This window comes from Triturus cristatus, chromosome 11 (genome assembly GCF_964204655.1).
Source record: "Triturus cristatus chromosome 11, aTriCri1.1, whole genome shotgun sequence".
NCBI classification, from domain to species: Eukaryota; Metazoa; Chordata; class Amphibia; order Caudata; family Salamandridae; genus Triturus; species Triturus cristatus.
In genome coordinates, this window is record NC_140594.1 from 824966679 (window position 1) to 824985317 (window position 18639).

Genomic DNA, 18639 nt, shown 5'->3' on the forward strand with positions numbered 1-18639 from the left:
GTCTTGTTTCTATGCAGGATAGGCCTGGCCTGGCATAGAACTTCAGCCATCTGCAGCAATACACTTAAAGCGTGTCAGACACATCAGAAAAATAATGATCACTACTTTGAGATCGTTTTTGAAAGACTTCAGTAAGACTAACAAAGGCAGTTTGTATCTGGTATGTGGCATTAAACCGTCTTTTGGCAACAATCTAAAAATTTAGACTGCCTAGCAGTCATTCCTATGTTCTCCACATGTCAGCACAGGTGCAGAAAACACTATTTGGCAAAATGGAGGAGAAATACACGCCCTTTTGTTGTTATTGCAAAGGGCCCTAAACCTAGCTAAGGTTCAAATAAGGCAAATGACGCATGAGGCCATGGTATACTGCAGAATCTGGTGGGCTGCCTTAGTGTATGTGCACATAATACAAACTTTATGTATGCATGTTGTGCATGGATAAAGCAAATTTATCATGTATGTACACACGCATAGATTTGCTCTGTCCCCAAAAACATTTGTATATTGAGCCCTGTTGGCATTATTAAATAAATACAGTGGTTAGAAAATGAAAGTACAACTAAGATTCTACCAAGCCCTAGTAGTAGATATATCTAACCTCGTGCAACAAACGTCACATACCAGTTTCACTTTGTCCTCATTTATTTTAGAAGAACATGCATTGTCTGTGCGCCAGGATCTGCAACAGCGCACGCCCAGATCTGTGATCACATATGTCTTTGTCTGTGAATGGCACACAATAGTTGTGTTAGCCAGTCAGTGTCTGTGTGCGCATGGGAGAATATAGTCATCACAAAAATGAACATGGAGTAGAATCAGTGTTATAACAATCCATTGTTTCCAGAGAGAGAACCACAATCTCAAACTGAAGTTGTTCTGAATATTGTGAAGTCATCTCAATTCATTAATTGAAACAAATCTCGAAGACACTTAACATTTCTAAAATCAACATGAAAAAATACAACACTAAATCCAGAATGTATAAGCAGATCCAAGATCTCGAAAATCGACTCAAGTCACTGTCCCAGGTCATTTGGGTGTACATCAAACCTCAAAATGACTATGTGTAGGGTAATTAACCTTATTTTCAGACATGATCAGTACCACCAGGGCCACAATCAAATTGTTTCTTAACCTTTATAGTGATGCTAACCTCCCAGCAATTACTAATAGAAACTGGTCAAAATTTACCCTTATTGACACAGTGGAGCTCACCAAAATAATACACAAATTAGACCCAGCCCCGTTTACAAGACAGGTATCCTCTCTTTTGCAATATTTGGAGCAATAATCTAAAATATTTTTTTTTGCATATGGTATGTTCCTGATGTGCCAAACTATGGCCATTCATAGGAAACCTCAGGTAGATGCTGAGGTCCCAGCAAACTTGTGATCAGTCAGTAACCTCTGATGGCAGAGTAAAACAATGATACGTAGGTTGATATTCAGCTGTCAATGTTAATCAAAGATAAAAGCCTTCTGCTCAATTATAAGTCAGGCTTGAGTCTCGGTTGGGACATTGAAATTGTTCTAATCAAGGTATTAGATGATGTGTACTACATACTGCCTTTTTATCATTCTTAATCCCTCCTATTTTGGCTCCAGTGGTCATGAAATACGGAGAAGGACCTTGGAATCAGACTAGCTTTTTGAGGAAAAGTATTTAAATAGCAATTATCCTTCCTGAACAAAATACACCAATTGGTAGTGAATGGTAAGGCCTCCTTAAAACAAATCAAAGTAGCATTGGGAACCAACAGGGTTCCATTCCTAGCCCCAAACTGTTCATTCGCTATAAGGAGCCGATGAGAACAATACCAGAGAATGTAGGCAGTTCACCAGCTTGCAGGATAACACTCAACTGGAGATTAGAACATAATTTACTGAAAATTGTAATTTCCTTCCTAATGCCTGGGCAAAATGCACATGTGGACAACCACACTTGTCCAAATACTCAACTGAATACTAAACCTGGGCAAAGCACTACGCTACGCTCGCGTAGTTTGGGCTACTTCGCACTACGCGAATTGCACGTAGCACAGTGCAAACAAGCGTAGCGTAGTGTTGCATAGTGCAGCGGTCATTTTTTGCTCGATCGCGGTCCTCAACGTCAAGTTGGCGACCACGAGCAAGCGAAATGACATCCCGGCGAGACTTTTTCCACGTTCGCGATCAGCAACATCAAGTTGCCGATCGCGAGCGTGGAAAATAAACCTCCCGGCGAGATTCTCAACGCGAGGAGATCATGTTTCTCATTGCGAGTGGTCGCATATGCTAGCGACCACTCGCGATGAGAAACTACCAGTCCGCGTTGAGAAAGCTGCTGCTCAAATAAAAATCTACTTGAGCAGCAGAAAACTACAGCTCGCACTGTGCAAGATGCCGTTTTCAATGATTGCACAGTGCCGGTTGCTTGTCCGCACTGTGCAATCATTGAAAATGACATCTTGCACAGTGCGAACAGGGTACTACGCAGTTCGCGAAGTGCTACGCATAGCTCGCGTAGTGCGAAGTGCACTTTGCGTAGCTTCGCGTAGTGCTACTTCGCGAACAACGCCCAGGGTTACTGAATACCTGTTTCTCACTCAAAAAATTAGGGTACACCTGACTTGGCCAAGAAAATTTACATGGAATTCTCTCCCGCTTAATCTACCAAGCCACAGTCTTCAATGTATGGTTTAAAGAAATTAAAAAACATCCTTTTGTACATCTTCCTCGTCTACAGTTACCTAATCTGTACTTAATTTGAACCTGGTGGATGCCGCTGGACTCCGCTGGCACTTACTTTAGGGGACCAGGAAATGTTATATTTTTCTCACATATTGCAGTCTAGATTGTCAAGGATAAAAAGTAAACAGTCCAATAACAAACATTGGCAATGTCAATAGATTTATAGATTTTGCTTTATTGTGCTGCACCCTGCATTCTCAAACACATAAGGTCAACCGTGTATTCACAGGGGCAGTGTCTCTTACCTCAGGTGTACTGAGAATACACAGATCAAAGAAAGAGCATCATCCTGCTCTGGCATGTGGGCGCATGAGCACAATCAAAAGTGCATGAGAAGAGGAACGAAGCCTTTAGGAGGGTTAAAGCTGAGAGCTAGGATACTCAGAGCAACTTCCAGCAAGTGCCTTGAGTACAATGCAAAGTGTCTAAAACTAAATCTGTTGTTAATTGGCATCCTCAGAGGATGACCAAGTTAGATTAGTCAGCAGTTTGCTAAAGTAAATTAAGTAACAGATGTTCCAACTGCATTTTGCACATCATGAAGATGACAGATGAGATATTTAGCTAAGTCAAGCAAGACTGCATTCTCATAATCTGAACAGGGTGACATAGCTACCTGGATCATCAAGCTTCTCCCAGCTACTAGGAGGCAAGGACAAATGTTCCTTGAAGCTTTTCAAAAGGAAGTAAAATGTACCAGCATTTCTGTTGGCACGTGGGTAGACGATAAGACAGCACTAACACCAACATTTTTGGTCAGGATAACACATGTAGGTGATGAGCCAAAAACCAGTGACTACCAAATAGAGATCCCCGTATAAAGACGATTTTGTAGAACCAATACATCAGTCTTATCTGCATGTAACTTCAAAAGGTTATTGGCCATCCCAAATGCAAGTCAAGGAATACATTTCAAAATGTTAAGGGGTAAGTCAAGAGTTACTGAGTTACTACTATTGTGTTGTATCAGGAATTATCAACAGCATACCTCATCCCCAGAGAACTCATAGCTACCCTACCCACCATCAACCAAGATGGCCACCTGACTGAATGGACAACCCTCACTAGAAATGACACAGCAGCAATCATGCAGACCATCCATTCAGAGGTCCCAATCAACCCATACCTCCACCACATCTACAACCTATGAGCATCACCAATCAGCCCCACCCAGATCCACATCATAAACACCTACATAATGTCTGTCACTTTCCCTTATGAATGGAAACTTGGAGAAATGAATTAAATTAAATGAAAATGAAAAAAGCATTTGTTAAGCACGTAGCTACCCTGGGGCATCCCAGCGCTATGGCAATAACTGAGAAAAACATCGCAGCACACTTAGGGAAAGAGCCAAGTTTTCAGTAGTTTCCAAAAGGCAAGATGGCTGGGTTCCCTCCGTAGACGGTGAGGGAGGCTGTTCAACAGCCTAGCGGCATTATAAGAGAATATGCGACCGCCACTTCTGGCCCTCTTAATCCTGGAAACAACGGCCAGAAGCAGATCGTCTGAGCGCAGCCGTCTATTCGCCGCATAAGGCTGGACCATGAAGTGGTTGATCACAGGTCCATTCCCTGTTAACATCTTGTGTGCAATGCACATGGCCTTAAAGTTAACTCTCTCCCGAACAGGGAGCCAGTGGAGTGACTTTAAGGCGGGTTTTGCAGATTGCCGATTCGAGGTCCACACAAGAATCCTCGCTGCACAGTTTTGCACCGTTTGGAATTTTGTGAAGGTCGAGGCCGGAGCTCCGAGGTAAATGGCGTTCCCGTAATCCAAGTGGGAAAGAATAAGTGCCGGTACCATAAGCTTTCTTGCTTGGATGGGGAGGAGTGGAAGCACTTTGCGAAGCATCCTTAGGATGCCGTAGCAGGAAGCTGCAACCTTCCGTGCCTGGACCACAAAGCTGAGGTCTTGGTCAAGCCAGATACCCAGACTCTTCATCTGGGTCTTAGGGGCAGGGACAGGTCCCATGCAGGTAGGCCACATAGCATCTGCCCTAAAGAGGGACGGATTACAAAAAAAGCATCAACTCGGTCTTGTCACCATTTAGTTTTAGGTATGAGTGATTCATCCACTTAGCTACCTCTTCTAGACAGGGACAAAGGCCGATAGAGGCAATATTCGAGTGGTTCAGAGCTATGAACAGTTGCGTGTCATCAGCAAAGGTCACTATATGAACCCCAAATGGGAGCACAATCTCTGCGAGCGGAGTCATACAAACATTAAAAAGGGACAGACTCAGGGACAACCCCTGAGGGACTCCGCAATGTAGAGGCATAGGTTTGAGGTGACATCACCCTAGAAAACCTGGAAGGATCTCTTTTCCAAGAATGATTGCAGCCATGTTAAGGCTACTCCAGTCACCCCCAAACGATGGACCAAAATTTGGTGGTTGACCGTGTCAAAGGCTGCGCTGAGGTCTAAGAGGATAATTGCTGTTGAACCTCCTGCGTCAAGAATCTTTTTAGACCCTTCGACAACTGCCAACAACACAGTTTCTGTTCCTTGACGCGGGCGAAAGCCGGTTTGGGAAGGATGGAGAAGGTTATGGGATTCCAGATATGTCGAAAGTTCAGCGTTGGCATGTGTCTCCTCTATCTTACTAATCCCTGGGAGGAGTGAGATGGGTTGAAAGATTCTCAGCAGATCCGGGTCAAGACTAGGTATTTTCAAAAGAGGCGTCACCATTTCTCTTTTCCACAGAGATGGGACCACTTCAGAGAAGATAGAGGCGTTGATCAAATCCAGGATGATCAGGGAAACTATTTCGAACACTTGTTTCAGGATACTAGGTGGAGCTGGGTCTACAGGGGACCCGTCTTCACGAGTGCCGAGATGGTTTGGATGACTCACAATCCATCATGGGAAATGCCTCCAAGGAGTATTCTCTGTAACGCAGATCAGTACTCTCTGAGTAGTGATTGTTGAGGATGTCCACAGGGGAGAATAATGAGTAGATTGCTTGAATCTTATTATGAAAGTAATCTGTGAGTTCCTTGCAACGTCGGCCAGTGGCATCAGGTCTATCTGTGGGCTTTAAATAATTTTATTCACTATGCGGAAAGTTTCGCGGGGAGTTGGGTGCAAAGGAAATTCTTTCCTCGTAATATGAGGCCTGGGCCAATTTAATCTCGCCTTTGTATGATTTTATGGCTTCCCTGTATTCTGATTTCTTGTTTAAAGAGAAATCCTTTCTCCAGGCTCTTTCGAGTCTCTTGCAGATCTGTTTTAGCGCCCAGAGCTTGGGGGAGTACCATGGCGTTCTGTTGGGTCCTACTTTCATTTGGGTCAATTTCTTTGGGAGAACCTGATCTAAAGTGCTTTCAATCCAGTTGTTAAATCTTTTGTTGGCAACAATTGTATCAATATCAGCGGACGGCTTCGTGTTTTCTAGCTCCAAAGCAGAATGCCCTCCCCAGGAAGCCCACAGCCGACTTGAATCAACTAAGAAAGTTCCAACCCATCTCTCTGCTCTCCTATACAGCAAAAGTTATTGAAAAGGCCATTAACAAGCAACCCACAACCCACTTTTAATTTCACTATCTTCTATACAACACACAATCAGGATTCTGAAAGAACCACAGCATGAAACAGCACTCATCGAGGCCACCAATGACATTCAAAACATCCTGGAATGAGGAGAAACAGCGGCCCTCTTCCTGCTCGACCTCTCATTGGACCTTGACACTGTCTCCCACAACACCCTTATCAGAAGACACCATGAAATTGGCATACAATGATCTGCTCTCAAATGGATCTGTTCCTTCCTCATGGGAAGAACCCAAAGGGTCAGACTCCCTCCCTTCACATCAGAGACCAACAAACTAATATGCGGTGTCCCAGAGGGATCACCCTACAGCACCACTCTTTAACCATTTATTTGACACCACTTGCTAACATCAACCGATCACAAGACATTACTGTCATCTGCAATGCTGATGACACCCAACTCATCCACTCCCTGATGGACTAGATTAACACCAGCAGAGCCAACTTCACTAACTGCATGACCATGGTAGCAGACTGGATGTGAACCAACTGCATGAAGCTAGACTCCAACATGACACAAGTACGCAACAAGAACTCCCCATGGCATTCCACCTGGTAGCTATCGATACTAGGACCAACCCCCACAGACCACGCAAGAAATATAGGGATCATCCTATGTGACAAGCTCAACATGACGGCTCAAGTCAACATATTGTGTACCTCCTGCTTCCACATCCTATGCATGTTGTGAAAGATCTTCAATTGGTTTCCTCCGAAAACCAGACAGGCTGTCATTCATAACCAGCAGGCTGGACTACGTCAACACTCAGAATCTCCAAACAACTCCTACACAGACTCTAGACCATCAAGAAGCAGCCACAAGGCTCATAAGCAAACTCCTACACCGCACCCACGACACACCCCTTCTCAGTAAGCTTCAGTGGCTCCCCAGTCACAAGCTCAGTAAATTTAAACTTTTTATGTGCACATACAAAGGCCTGCAAAACACAGGACCGTAATACCTGAACAGCCGCATACACTCACCAACCCACCAGACACTTACACTTTGCCTCACTCTCACTTGCACACACTGCCTGCATCCACAAAAGAAAAACTGGAGGTTGTTCATTCTCCTTCATCACAGCAAATACACAGAACAAACTCCCTCAACATATTAGAGCCTCCTCCGCTTTTCTTGAGTTCCACAAGAAGCTGAAGATCTGGTTCTTCATGTGAGCACCTTGGGACTACATACCTAAACACATTGCCCAAGCACCTGGATACCCTACCAGTGATTAGTGCACTATACAAATCAATACCACATAAGTTGAAATATAAAGATAAAAGAACAAACTAAGCTATTAAAGTAGTTAAATAAATGTTAAAGATTTTCACAAGTACACAGCAACTCTTAGTAAATCTGTGCTCAGATTTTTTTTTAATTACTTTATTCATGCCCAAATAAATACAAAACATAAAAAAATGTACACAATGAAAACATGTCCTCACTAGCACCACCGAACTAGAGATCTATGTCAGAAGGTCTCTTTGTGTTAAACGATATATACTCCTCCATATGGTTTTTGTTAATGAGTTCACATTGGGAAGTTGTTCCTATTGTTGTTGCACACGTTCTCAATGTAAAACATTTACCTCTTGCATTTCCCAGAGTTCACAATGTAAAACTTGACTCCCACGGAATTAAGGTGCAATAGTCCAAGGCTGACTTGTGAAGGTGTTATGTGCTAGAAACTCACCTCCGAGCAGCACACAAAAATATTTCACATTAAATAAATGTCCAACCAATACCTTTCTTTAACAAGCATTGAAAATGCAATAGGTCTTGCCTTTTATTAAGTTAAAGCTATTAAAGGCGAGACATCACAACAAACATAATAAGTATTAATTTATATTGTTCTAAACCAACTGCATGCTCTTGAACCGAAATAAGCACAAATAACGTTACCCCACTTCACATACGAGCTTACGGGGAATAAAATTAAGAGGCTTACTTCATTCTCCCGGGGCCAGTAGGTAATTGTTTCCGCGGGTCCATTTCTGCTCGGGTGCAAGCATAGGGCAACGCAATTAGGGTGATATTAAAAACTGTCGCCAGCCATGTGGGTGATCTTGAGATGGCGTCCATGGTGTTGCAGAAGCCGGTCTGAGTTCTGATGCTTCCCTGCCAATGTTGGTTGGAATACGTGGCTTTGAGGCAGGGAACTAGCCGGAGGAATCGGGCATGGGCTGCAGCCGCCGGTGCCAGCTGCTCGACCTCTGGTGCAGGCGGAACTCACCTTCTCCTCCGGCCGCCGCACAGATCTTGGTGTCCCTAGCTCCTCGCAGACCTAGATCGGCGCTCTCCGGTTCCACAGCGCCTCACACAGATGGAGGTCAGCTCTCTCCAGTGTGCCCCATACTCCCTGGATGGCCAGTCACAGTCCTGTGGCCACCACGCCTCCGCTGAGCTGTCCAGCATGGCGAGCATAAACAGAGGGGCTGGGAGAGCCTCTGGGGGGCCGACCCTCCCTGCGCTGCAGGGGCTGCTGCTGCTGTTGATGGGCTGTCACATTGTGCATGCACAAGAGGCGCTGCCTGTCCACATGGAGGCTGCAAACCTCCACTAACAATGGAAGGCAACACAAACGGCCGGGACGAGCGTGCCCTCAAATTCGTACCAATGTGCCCTGAAAGCGGGGGATCACCCCCCACATCGGGTTTTGCATCCGCCCAAGTTTTGTATCTTAAAAACGCATGTGGGTGGAATTGCAACAAAAGCTACTCTGCCAACGGCACTCCCTGCCCCAACTTACAAACTAGTATCGCGTAAAGGGGGAGCACTCCCTAGGAAAAAAATCACCCCACTGCGCTCGGGACGGTAGAGGGAGGGGGTAAAGTGACGGGTGGGGATATCAGAAAGGGAATGGGGGTGCAAACAGGAGGAGGGGAAGAGCCAGCGCAAGGCCCATCCGGACTGGGTCTAGCACTCATGAAATCACGGACATGCACACACGTGGGGTTGGCTTGTTTCAAGCTCAAACGGCTGAAACCAATATTTAGGGGATCAATGCATGAGACGCACTGGAGCCCTCGTAGGATGTAGTGTCTCCTTAGAAACTGGGACACACAGTCCTGGTGGGAACCTCTAGATCCCGACAGTAACTTCATGGCAGAGTCGAATCCCGGGTCCGCCTTGTGAATCATCCTGTGGCGGCCATGTTTATCCGACACAGGGGAGGTGAGGGACAGCGGGTGGGAAGATGTCATCGCAGGAGGGAGGTGCCACATTTCCAGTGGAGGCCCGTTGCCTACTTTGCATGCGCACAGCATGCGCGCGGTCTCGTCTGCTTCACGGCCGTATGAAGACTTTTCTTATCTGCTTGCTAAATAAACAAGCAGATAAGAAAAGTCTTCACGACAGCCGTGAATCAGGCTAGCCAGTCCGGGGGGGCCAGACCAAAAAGCCAAAGGGAGAGAACGAAAAACCCTCCTTTCCAATGGGAAGCCAGCTTTTACCATAAATGCTGATGCTACCCAATGGAAATGAGGGGCGGGGCTCGAGTCACCTTCTCGAAACTGACTTGTTGACTATAACTCTCGCAGGCGAGAAGTGCATGTGCGCTACAATGCGAGACGAGACCTAAAAACGACTTTAATGCTCACACAACTAAATACTATACACAAAATGACAAATCTTTACATGAGTTAAGACTGAATTATAAATTTGAACCCTTCCTTTAAGAGCCTCTTAGATTAACTAAAGTGCAAATCACGGACGTCAAAAAAATCCCACGGGCAGCTAAGATCACAACTATGGCATATGACATACATTTTCCCAAAGAACCAATCAGGCCTACGACCTTGATCATTGGCTTGTGACTGTAACTAATTTAGGCCTACTATTTTGAGCCTAATCTGTGCAATACAGGACTTATTTTTCAACGGAAGGATAAAATATCGGCTCCATGAAAATCTGTAGGGAGCAAGATTAGCAAGTGAGCAGAGTTAAAGACCCTCTCTCAGTTGTTCTTCTAAACGTTTGTTTGTGTTAATCATATACAGTGTGTTTGTTGACTAAACATGGTTCAGTTATTCCAACTGTTGGTCCTGAATTTTGCAGCATGAAAGAGACTTGTACCACCTTGTGGCAGAATTATAATCTACAGCTTACTAATTAGAAATATAATGCCAGATACTCTTAAAAATGCATAGGAAACTCCATACAGGAGGTCGTTGGTTGTATTAAGTGCCCTGATGTAAGCCACAACCTATGTACTCAGCAGGCTCACAATATATGGAGGTTGTATATTATCAGCCTGGCCCTCTGGCGAAGTGGGCACATGCTTCCTAGGAAAAATGTTGAGCACTGCCCCTTATTTTTACAAAATCAGCAATAGTTCTAATAACCATTCTCTAGCCATTCTAACAAATTCTGCAATTTATCTCTGATACGCTTTATTTCTAATTAATTGGGCCTTAACATAGGGAAGCAACTGCCCCCCTGACTGCTGTTAAAACTATAAAATACACTAGGAATCTGAGCCTCAGTGCAATTATACGTCCTGCAGTAGCAAAGGCTACACTCCAGACAACACTGGGAGGAGCCGCCCTGTAGAAAACAGATAGGTACAAAAATAAAATCAACACCTTGGCCCAATTCACATACTTCAGAATGGTTGCAGACGATAAGATCAGATGATCATAGAAAAAGTTAAATAATATTTTCATGACGTTATCGAATAACTTCAGAATGATTCTGGTTGCATCGAGTTGTATATAAAAAATAATGTCATTGGAAAACAAAGACCTGAGACATAATGACGAGTGCGATGTGAAGGAAGAAGAATTTACCGCACATTGAAAACACCAACACCCAGGTTTGAAGTATTTATCCGGTGTAGTATATTTCTTAGATTCCTCGGCCCTCATTGACGGGATTTTGACATAGGTGCATTCACGCCAAAGTGAAAGGGTGAGAATGCACTGTATTTATGCAATACAATGCAGTCCTCTTCTTTCTCCCTGCGCTGGCGCCATTTCGGCAGTATAGCACCTAAGTTTGGCACCCTTGAATCATCCTAAGAGGGGTTTTTCTCTTTCTACAGAAAGAAGAAAAATACAAGGAGAAATGAACATATTTCTCCTTGTTACGACTCACCTCGGGAGGCCTAAGGATTTGGCGCTTCCCCAGGTTTACATGATTTTGAAAATCTGGGGTAGCGTCAAAATCCATGGGTGTTGCTTGGAAGCACCCATTTCAATGCCTATGGAACACCTCCTGAGCGGATTTGCGCTGTGTCGCCTTACTTAATATTTATAGAGGCAACTCAAAGAATGCAAGGTGGCTTTGAATAGCTTCGTAGATCTGATTAAGATGCATGTACCACTTTACCTGGTGCAAAAGTGTCGCAAGGCTATCATAAATAACCCCCCAAGTTTTCACACTGAAAATGGTCAATTACATACAGAGTTCATGTTTATCGCTCTGATTGCCCCATGTATCACAATTTTTCACAGCGTATTTTACCGTCAAATTTTGAAAAACTGGACTTAGTAAAATATAGGAAGAAAATTGCAGGGGTGCATTTTTCATAGCAAAATTCAGCAATCCATGAATCCTCAAGCACCCATTTGTGCAGGATTCAGAATTTACCCTCCGGCTCCACATTTATAACCAGAGCTGAATCCTCTAGGAAAACTCAGCCTGTCAAAAAATTATAAATACATATGGGTGGACTGCTGTACAAATGTTTGTGACACAGCATAAGAAACACTCCCTAAATAAAATAAATATCTAAAGTTTATGTAAATAAACAATGAAAGTAGTACTTGATAATAGTCAGTCAAAAACATTGATTAACGCTGAGTGTTTTATGGATCAGCATGATTTTAAAATGTGTACTAATTTGATAACATCAGGGTAAGAACAATGTAATAACTAAAATAGTTTTAATGCTTGGTGTTTTAGCTCATTGTAACTTACCACATTGCCTTGCTTGACGCAGTATCCACTTTTGAGGATTGGGAGTCCCGCGACCGACCTATTGACTGGCATGGGAACATAACTCATAGAGCGTCTCAAGCTAGTATGAGGGACGGGATCGCTTCCTTCTTGGCCTTCCCCATCATTCTAAATAACAAAAAAAGAACAGACAGAAAACATAATTTATAGCTTTTCGAAGAAAATTAATTCTAATTGTTATTTATGTTTCTAATAGCATTTTTCTGCAAGCAACCGCTTTGTCTTTTACTAATGTGCTTTAAATTCGCGTCTGCCCTGGGGCAGTGCATAATCAGTAATAGGGCTCACTGTCCTAGTTCACACCTGGTACACTAATTCGAAGGTGAGCTGTGGCGCAAACAGGGACAGTGTGGTGCACTGCAGGATAAACAGGGACAGTGTCCCATATGGTTGTATGACAGAACCATGCATGCCTTTAAAACACATACATTTCCATGCAAATGCCTTTACCACACATGCCTCTACCACGCAAATCTTTTCCACATATGCCTTTACCACGCATGCTTTTACAACTAAAATGCAAGTATTTAGCAGGTAAGTTAAAAGCCTTATATATATATTCTTCAAACAGCTGTGGTGTACCAACCAGCACCAAAACGCTGGTGGTGCACAATACGGTGCTACCGCTAGCATCTTTTAAAATACAAAAAAACAACCTCCCCAGTAAGAGACAGCCTGCACGCAAAGATGGGAGAAGATTTCAGTTTTTATTGCATCAGGCAACTCCGGCCGTTCAAAAGAGACGCATTTCGGCATAAAATAAAACACAATATATTTAATGAACCCCATTCAGTACAGTTAACAAATTTAAAGGCGTAGAGAATGCTTAAAAAATACATATTTATCTATGTGCCCTTCCTACTATATACGGCACATGGTGGGGAAAAGGATGGAGCAGGGGCATGCACAAAGACATCGGAGGGCAGGGGGAAGGAGAATAGAGGCAGCAAGCTAAGCACAGAGGCTAAGCAGGAGGTCAATGATGGGGCATAGAATTGGGCAATGGAGGGCAGGAGGAGTGGACTGGTACACCCTGCTAAATGGAGGGCAGTGGCAGCACATCAAACCATGCATGGCAGGAGGGAGGAGGCTAGTCCATGGATTCAGACAACAGAGGATAGGGAGGAGGTAGATGGGGCAGCAAGCTAACTGTTCAGAGAAGGCAGGTATTAGGAACTTAATTGTTTTTAAAATGTGTGTCTGTGCCAACTACTTAAAATATGAACAAGTATGCAGCATAATCTCATTTTTATTCAGGAATAAGTGGACGTTTGTAACTGTGACTCCGGGCTCACTTGGCAGAAACACCCCCTGACCCTCCACCCCCATCGCAAAATATAATGCCAGTGAAAAGGGTAGGTGAACGCAGTGTTATATAGAATATAGCCCTGAGAGCACGATTGAAAATGAAAACTAGATATAGTGTATGGTATAAACTATGCACCAAAAAGTGTGATATAAGATGAACCGGGGCGTGAAATATAATATGCAATACATTGTGCTCAATGACAGATTCATTGGAGAGCGCGAGATAGCACAGGCAGTAGCGCGTGCTATGCGATATGCACCTTGGAGTGTAATATACACAGGGCAGTGTTGTGTAACCTAACTAGTCTCTAAAGTTGTAATATAAAATATTGCTGGGGAGTGTAACGTTGCATATGCACTGTGACAAAGATATGGGGCCATATGTAGGAAGCCTAATACCGGTCGGTAACGGCCGATTTTCGGTAAATATCCCGTTACCGACCGGTATTTAGGCTTTTGGTATGTAGGGGGCACATTTCAGGATTCGGTAATTTACCGAATCCTGAAATGAGATGTAGGGGGAGTGTGTCGTTGGTGTGGGGATTAGTTATTTACCACCAACTAAAAGTTGATGGTAAATGACGAATAGCTGTAAAAAAGCATTTTTGTGCACTTTGAAGTGTGCAATGTGGCAGACATACATGCCCTTAGGGCATGTATGTGCGCCACATGTGCACACATGGATGAATCAGGGGTGCAACAGGGTGTCAATGTGACACCCTGCCACCCATGATGATGCCTCCCCCATTACCGATTCGGTATTTACCGATTCGGTAATGGCAACTGGCTTCCCATTCATTCCTATGGGCCTCCAGGCCCATAGGAATGAATGGGAAGCCAGTTACCATTACCGAATCGGTAAATACCGATTCTAAAATACCGACATTTACCGATTCGGTAATATTTTACCTACATTACATTTACCGATTCATAAATACCGAATCGGTAAAATTCGGTATTTAAGAATCGGTAAATGTAATTTACCTACATATGGCCCATGGATCCCAGATTGTAATATGTATGGCATAGTGCTGTGCGTTATAACGTAGGCATCGAGGAAGGAACGTTAGATGGGGCAATATAACCCATGCTTTTCCCACAGAGGTGTGGAAGGTGATCTATAAGATAAACTGAGAGCATATTTTCTGCAAATTCACATTATCTTTCTCAGTCATGTGAGAATGAAGCCTGACATTCTCAGTAAATCATGTACATCCAACAAGGGCAGAGACTGCCAGTTGATTCCTTTGTGTTCTACTGCAGCTTTCCAGAGTGTTCTAAAGAACAACTAAAGTGCTAACAGTCCTACTTATAACAAACGTATTGCACACCTGAAGCCATCTTGATTGGAATAAAGTGGTAACTCTTAAAACATTTAATTTAAAAAGGAACAAAATGAGGGGGTTCATTTTGCCATAGAAAGTATTATTAGTGCTGCAGAAAGAAAAATTAGGGCACATTTTGAGTGACTTCTCACATCCTCTTCTATTTCATGAAAAAATTCTGACATGCAGACTGAAACATGCACTTTTAATACCAGCAGCAGACTTCCGTGGTGAGCAGTAGCTTTACTACAGAGATCTAATGAGCAACTAGAGTGCTGACATTCAACATTTATGGCAAATGTGTGACATATCTGAATACCTTCTTGATGGAATCAAAGTAAAAAACTGAAAGCATTTCCTACTGAGGAGACTGCAGTAAATGAGGAAATTAGGAAACTTCATAACAAATAAATCTCCCAAGATGGCTACCAGAGACAAAAGAGCCCAAATGCAGCACAAATATCACCCAGATGTAGCCCAATGACAGAAGTGTGCAAAACACTTTTTATTTGTTGTGTTTTTGCAGTTTTATATAGTGCAGACTTATCAGGTATTTGAGTGCTTTACATGAGCATTGGTTACATCACACAAGAACAAATTCATTTTGGTTTTAGACATGGGGAGATTAAGTGATTTGAGAAGAATCACAGAATGTCGAGCTGAAGCAGAAACTCCAACCTGGTTCCCCTGTTGCAAAGTCTGTAGCTCTGGAAGTAACACCACATCCTCTCCCCTAAGTGCAACATTTAATCAAGTGGTCAACTGGATAAAAAAACATAAAGATAACAAATAATTTAAAAGTGCTTTGTCGCTATTTGAAAACTCAGAAAATATGTCCTCATTTTAGTTTTTTAGAGCACTAACCATAATTTTGATGCAAATAGGACCCTCTCATATATGTAATTTCTAAAGGAAATGCTCTAGGTATTACAGTTTTGATTACATCAAGATGACGTCAGGCGTTCCACACTTTTGTAATAATTATAGAATGTTAGCAATCTAGTTGTTCATTAGAATACTGTTGAGAGGCAGAGGCCAGGGGCACGGACTCTCAAAATTTAAGGCAGGTAGGAGGGTGCAGAGGCAACAATTTGACCACACTGGGCAGGTAGGAAGGATAGTGGCAGCACAACAGACTATGGAGGGCAGTGGAAAGGGGGGCAGGGGCAACAAACTAACAATACAGGACTGGCAAGAGAGACTGTGGCAATATGATAGACCATTGTGGGCAGAAGGAAGAGGCAGTGGTAGTACAACCATACATGCCAACAGACCCGATTCAGCCAGGAAACGTCCAATGTTTTTAAGCTCAAATGGACTTTATTTTATCTGTCTCCTGTCTACAATCTCCTCTTTTTCAATGTAACTCAAAGGGGAAAATCAATACCCCAGTTTTTTTAAATCAAAATCTCCCTCTTACCAAGTTCAAAATGTTCGCAAGTATGGTACATTGGGTCATGGAAGACAGAAGGAATTGGGGTAGGGACATGGACTCGGATAACAGAGGACAGGAGGGACATGGAGAGGTGCAGCAAACTGACCCTATAGGGCGGGCATCAGGGTTTGCAGCAGCACAATACACTACACAGGGCATTCGGGACGGGAGTGCAGCACAACAATCCATAGAAAGCAATAGGGAGGGGACAGGACCATGCACATGGACAAGAGAGAACAGAGGGGAACGAGGCAATGGTAGCTAGCTGACCATAATGGACAGACAGGAGAGAAAGCTGCAGCATAACAGACCATAAAGGGCAGGGGGGACGGATCAGGGGCATTACAATGGAACAGACAAGCCAGGAGGGAGAGAATAGGGGTCTGCACATGGAAACAGAGGGCTGGGGGCAAGGGGGCAGGGCAGGAGCAGCAAGATGACCATGGAGGTCAGGCAGGATGGTCACTAGAAGCAAGACACACCATGGAGAGCAACAGTGAGACTATGATGGCATACACACAGACCATGGAGGGAAGGTGGTAGGGTGTCAGGGGCAGCTAGCTGACCACACAGGGAAGGTGGGAGGGGCCGTGGCAGCACAGACGGCCATGCATGGCAAGCGGGAGGGTTAGTGGCAGCACAATGGCTATGATGGGCAAGAAGGAGGGTGCAGGGGCATGCACAAAGGACCAATGAAGATAGAAGGGAGGGTCAGGAGCTGGGCACAGACAAGAGAGTTCAGGGGAAGGGACCTCACAACAGACCACGCTGGGCAGGCAGGAGGAGCAGTTGCAGCACAACAGACCAGGGAGGGCAGAAGGGTGTGGCAGTAAAATGACCATGCAGGACAGGAGGAAGGCGATAGGGGCATGGAATGTGGACAGGCAGGGTGGAGGTGGCAGGGACAGGTTACGTCATCTGACAATGCTAGGCAGGTGGGAGGGGAGTGGCAGCTCAGCAGAACACTCACAGTAGATAGGAGTGGCAGGTCCATGGAACATGGTGGGCAAAAATGATGGAGCAGGGGCATGCACAAAGACATCGGAGGGCAGGGGGAAGGAGAATAGGGGCAGCAAGCTAAGCACAGAGGCTAAGCAGGAGGTCAATGATGGGGCATAGAATTGGGCAATGGAGGGCAGGAGGAGTGGACTGGTACATCATGCTAAATGGAGGGCAGTGGCAGCACATCAGACCATGCATGGCATGAGGGAGGAGGCTAGTCCATGGATTCAGACAACAGAGGATAGGGAGGAGGTGGATGGGGCACTAAGCTAACTGTTCAGAGAAGGCAGGTATTAGGAACTTTATTGTTTTTAAAATGTGTGTCTGTGCGAACTACTTAAAATATGAACAAGTATGCCGCATAATCTCATTTTTATTCAGGAAGAAGACGACCTTTGTGACTGTGACTCCGGGCTCACTTGGCAGAAACACCCTCTGACCCTCCACCCCCCATCGCAAAGTATAATGCCCGTGAAAAGGGTAGGTGAATGCAGTGTTATATAGAACATAGTCCTGAGAGCACGATTGAAAATGAAAACTAGATATAGTGTATGGTATAAACTATGCACCAAAAAGTGTGATATAAGATGAACAGGGGCGTGAAATATAATATGCAATACATTGTGCGCAATGTCAGCATCATTGGAGAGCGCGAGATAGCACAGGCACTAGCGCGTACTATGCGATATGCACCTTGGAGTGTAATATGCACAGGGCAGTGTTGTGTAACCTAACTAGTCTCTAAAGTTGTAATATAAAATATGTGCTGGGGAGTGTAACGTTGCATATGCACGGTGACAAAGATATGGATCCCAGATTGTAATATGTATTGCATAGCGCTGTGCGTTATAACATAGGCATCGAGGAAGGAACGTTAGATGGGGCAATATAACCCGTGCAAAGGCAAATGTGGCATGACATATTCACGGGGTGGTGTTACAGAGCACATGGGCTAGAGAATGTCATAGCATACGCACTAGCTGGTGGAATACAACACAGAGGTGTGTGGCACTCGGCGGGCACTGGTGGGTGTAACACAGCATTGGGCTCAGCCAGGAGCGCGCTGTGACTCTCAAGTGAGGTTTGTCTCCTTTCTAGAGAGTAAAATAAAAAGTATTACACATCCGGCGGTGGATGTGTGTTTTATTAACCGTGAGGGGGGTTTCTTGCATAGTTTTGGTCGAATTTTTGTCGAATCCCCTTTGAATGGCTTGGTATGCGTGTGTATTAAATGTGCTCGTCAATAGCTACCCATGTTTGTATAAATAAACAACAAGGGTGTCTACTTGGAGAGTACCCACCAGCGGGGGCGCCGGGATTAG

The 18639-nt window shown here is 44.3% G+C and overlaps 1 protein-coding gene across 2 annotated transcripts in view; it reads right to left on the reverse strand.

Moving 5' to 3' along the window:
- PLEKHA2 (pleckstrin homology domain containing A2) overlaps positions 1–18639 on the reverse strand; it is a 571168-nt gene that overhangs the window by 101756 nt on the left and 450773 nt on the right. For both annotated transcript variants that reach the window (XM_085634579.1, XM_085634580.1), the window contains one exon: positions 12209–12355. In XM_085634579.1, the coding sequence (XP_085490705.1) occupies positions 12209–12355 (147 nt within the window). The remainder of the gene's footprint in view (positions 1–12208; positions 12356–18639) is intronic.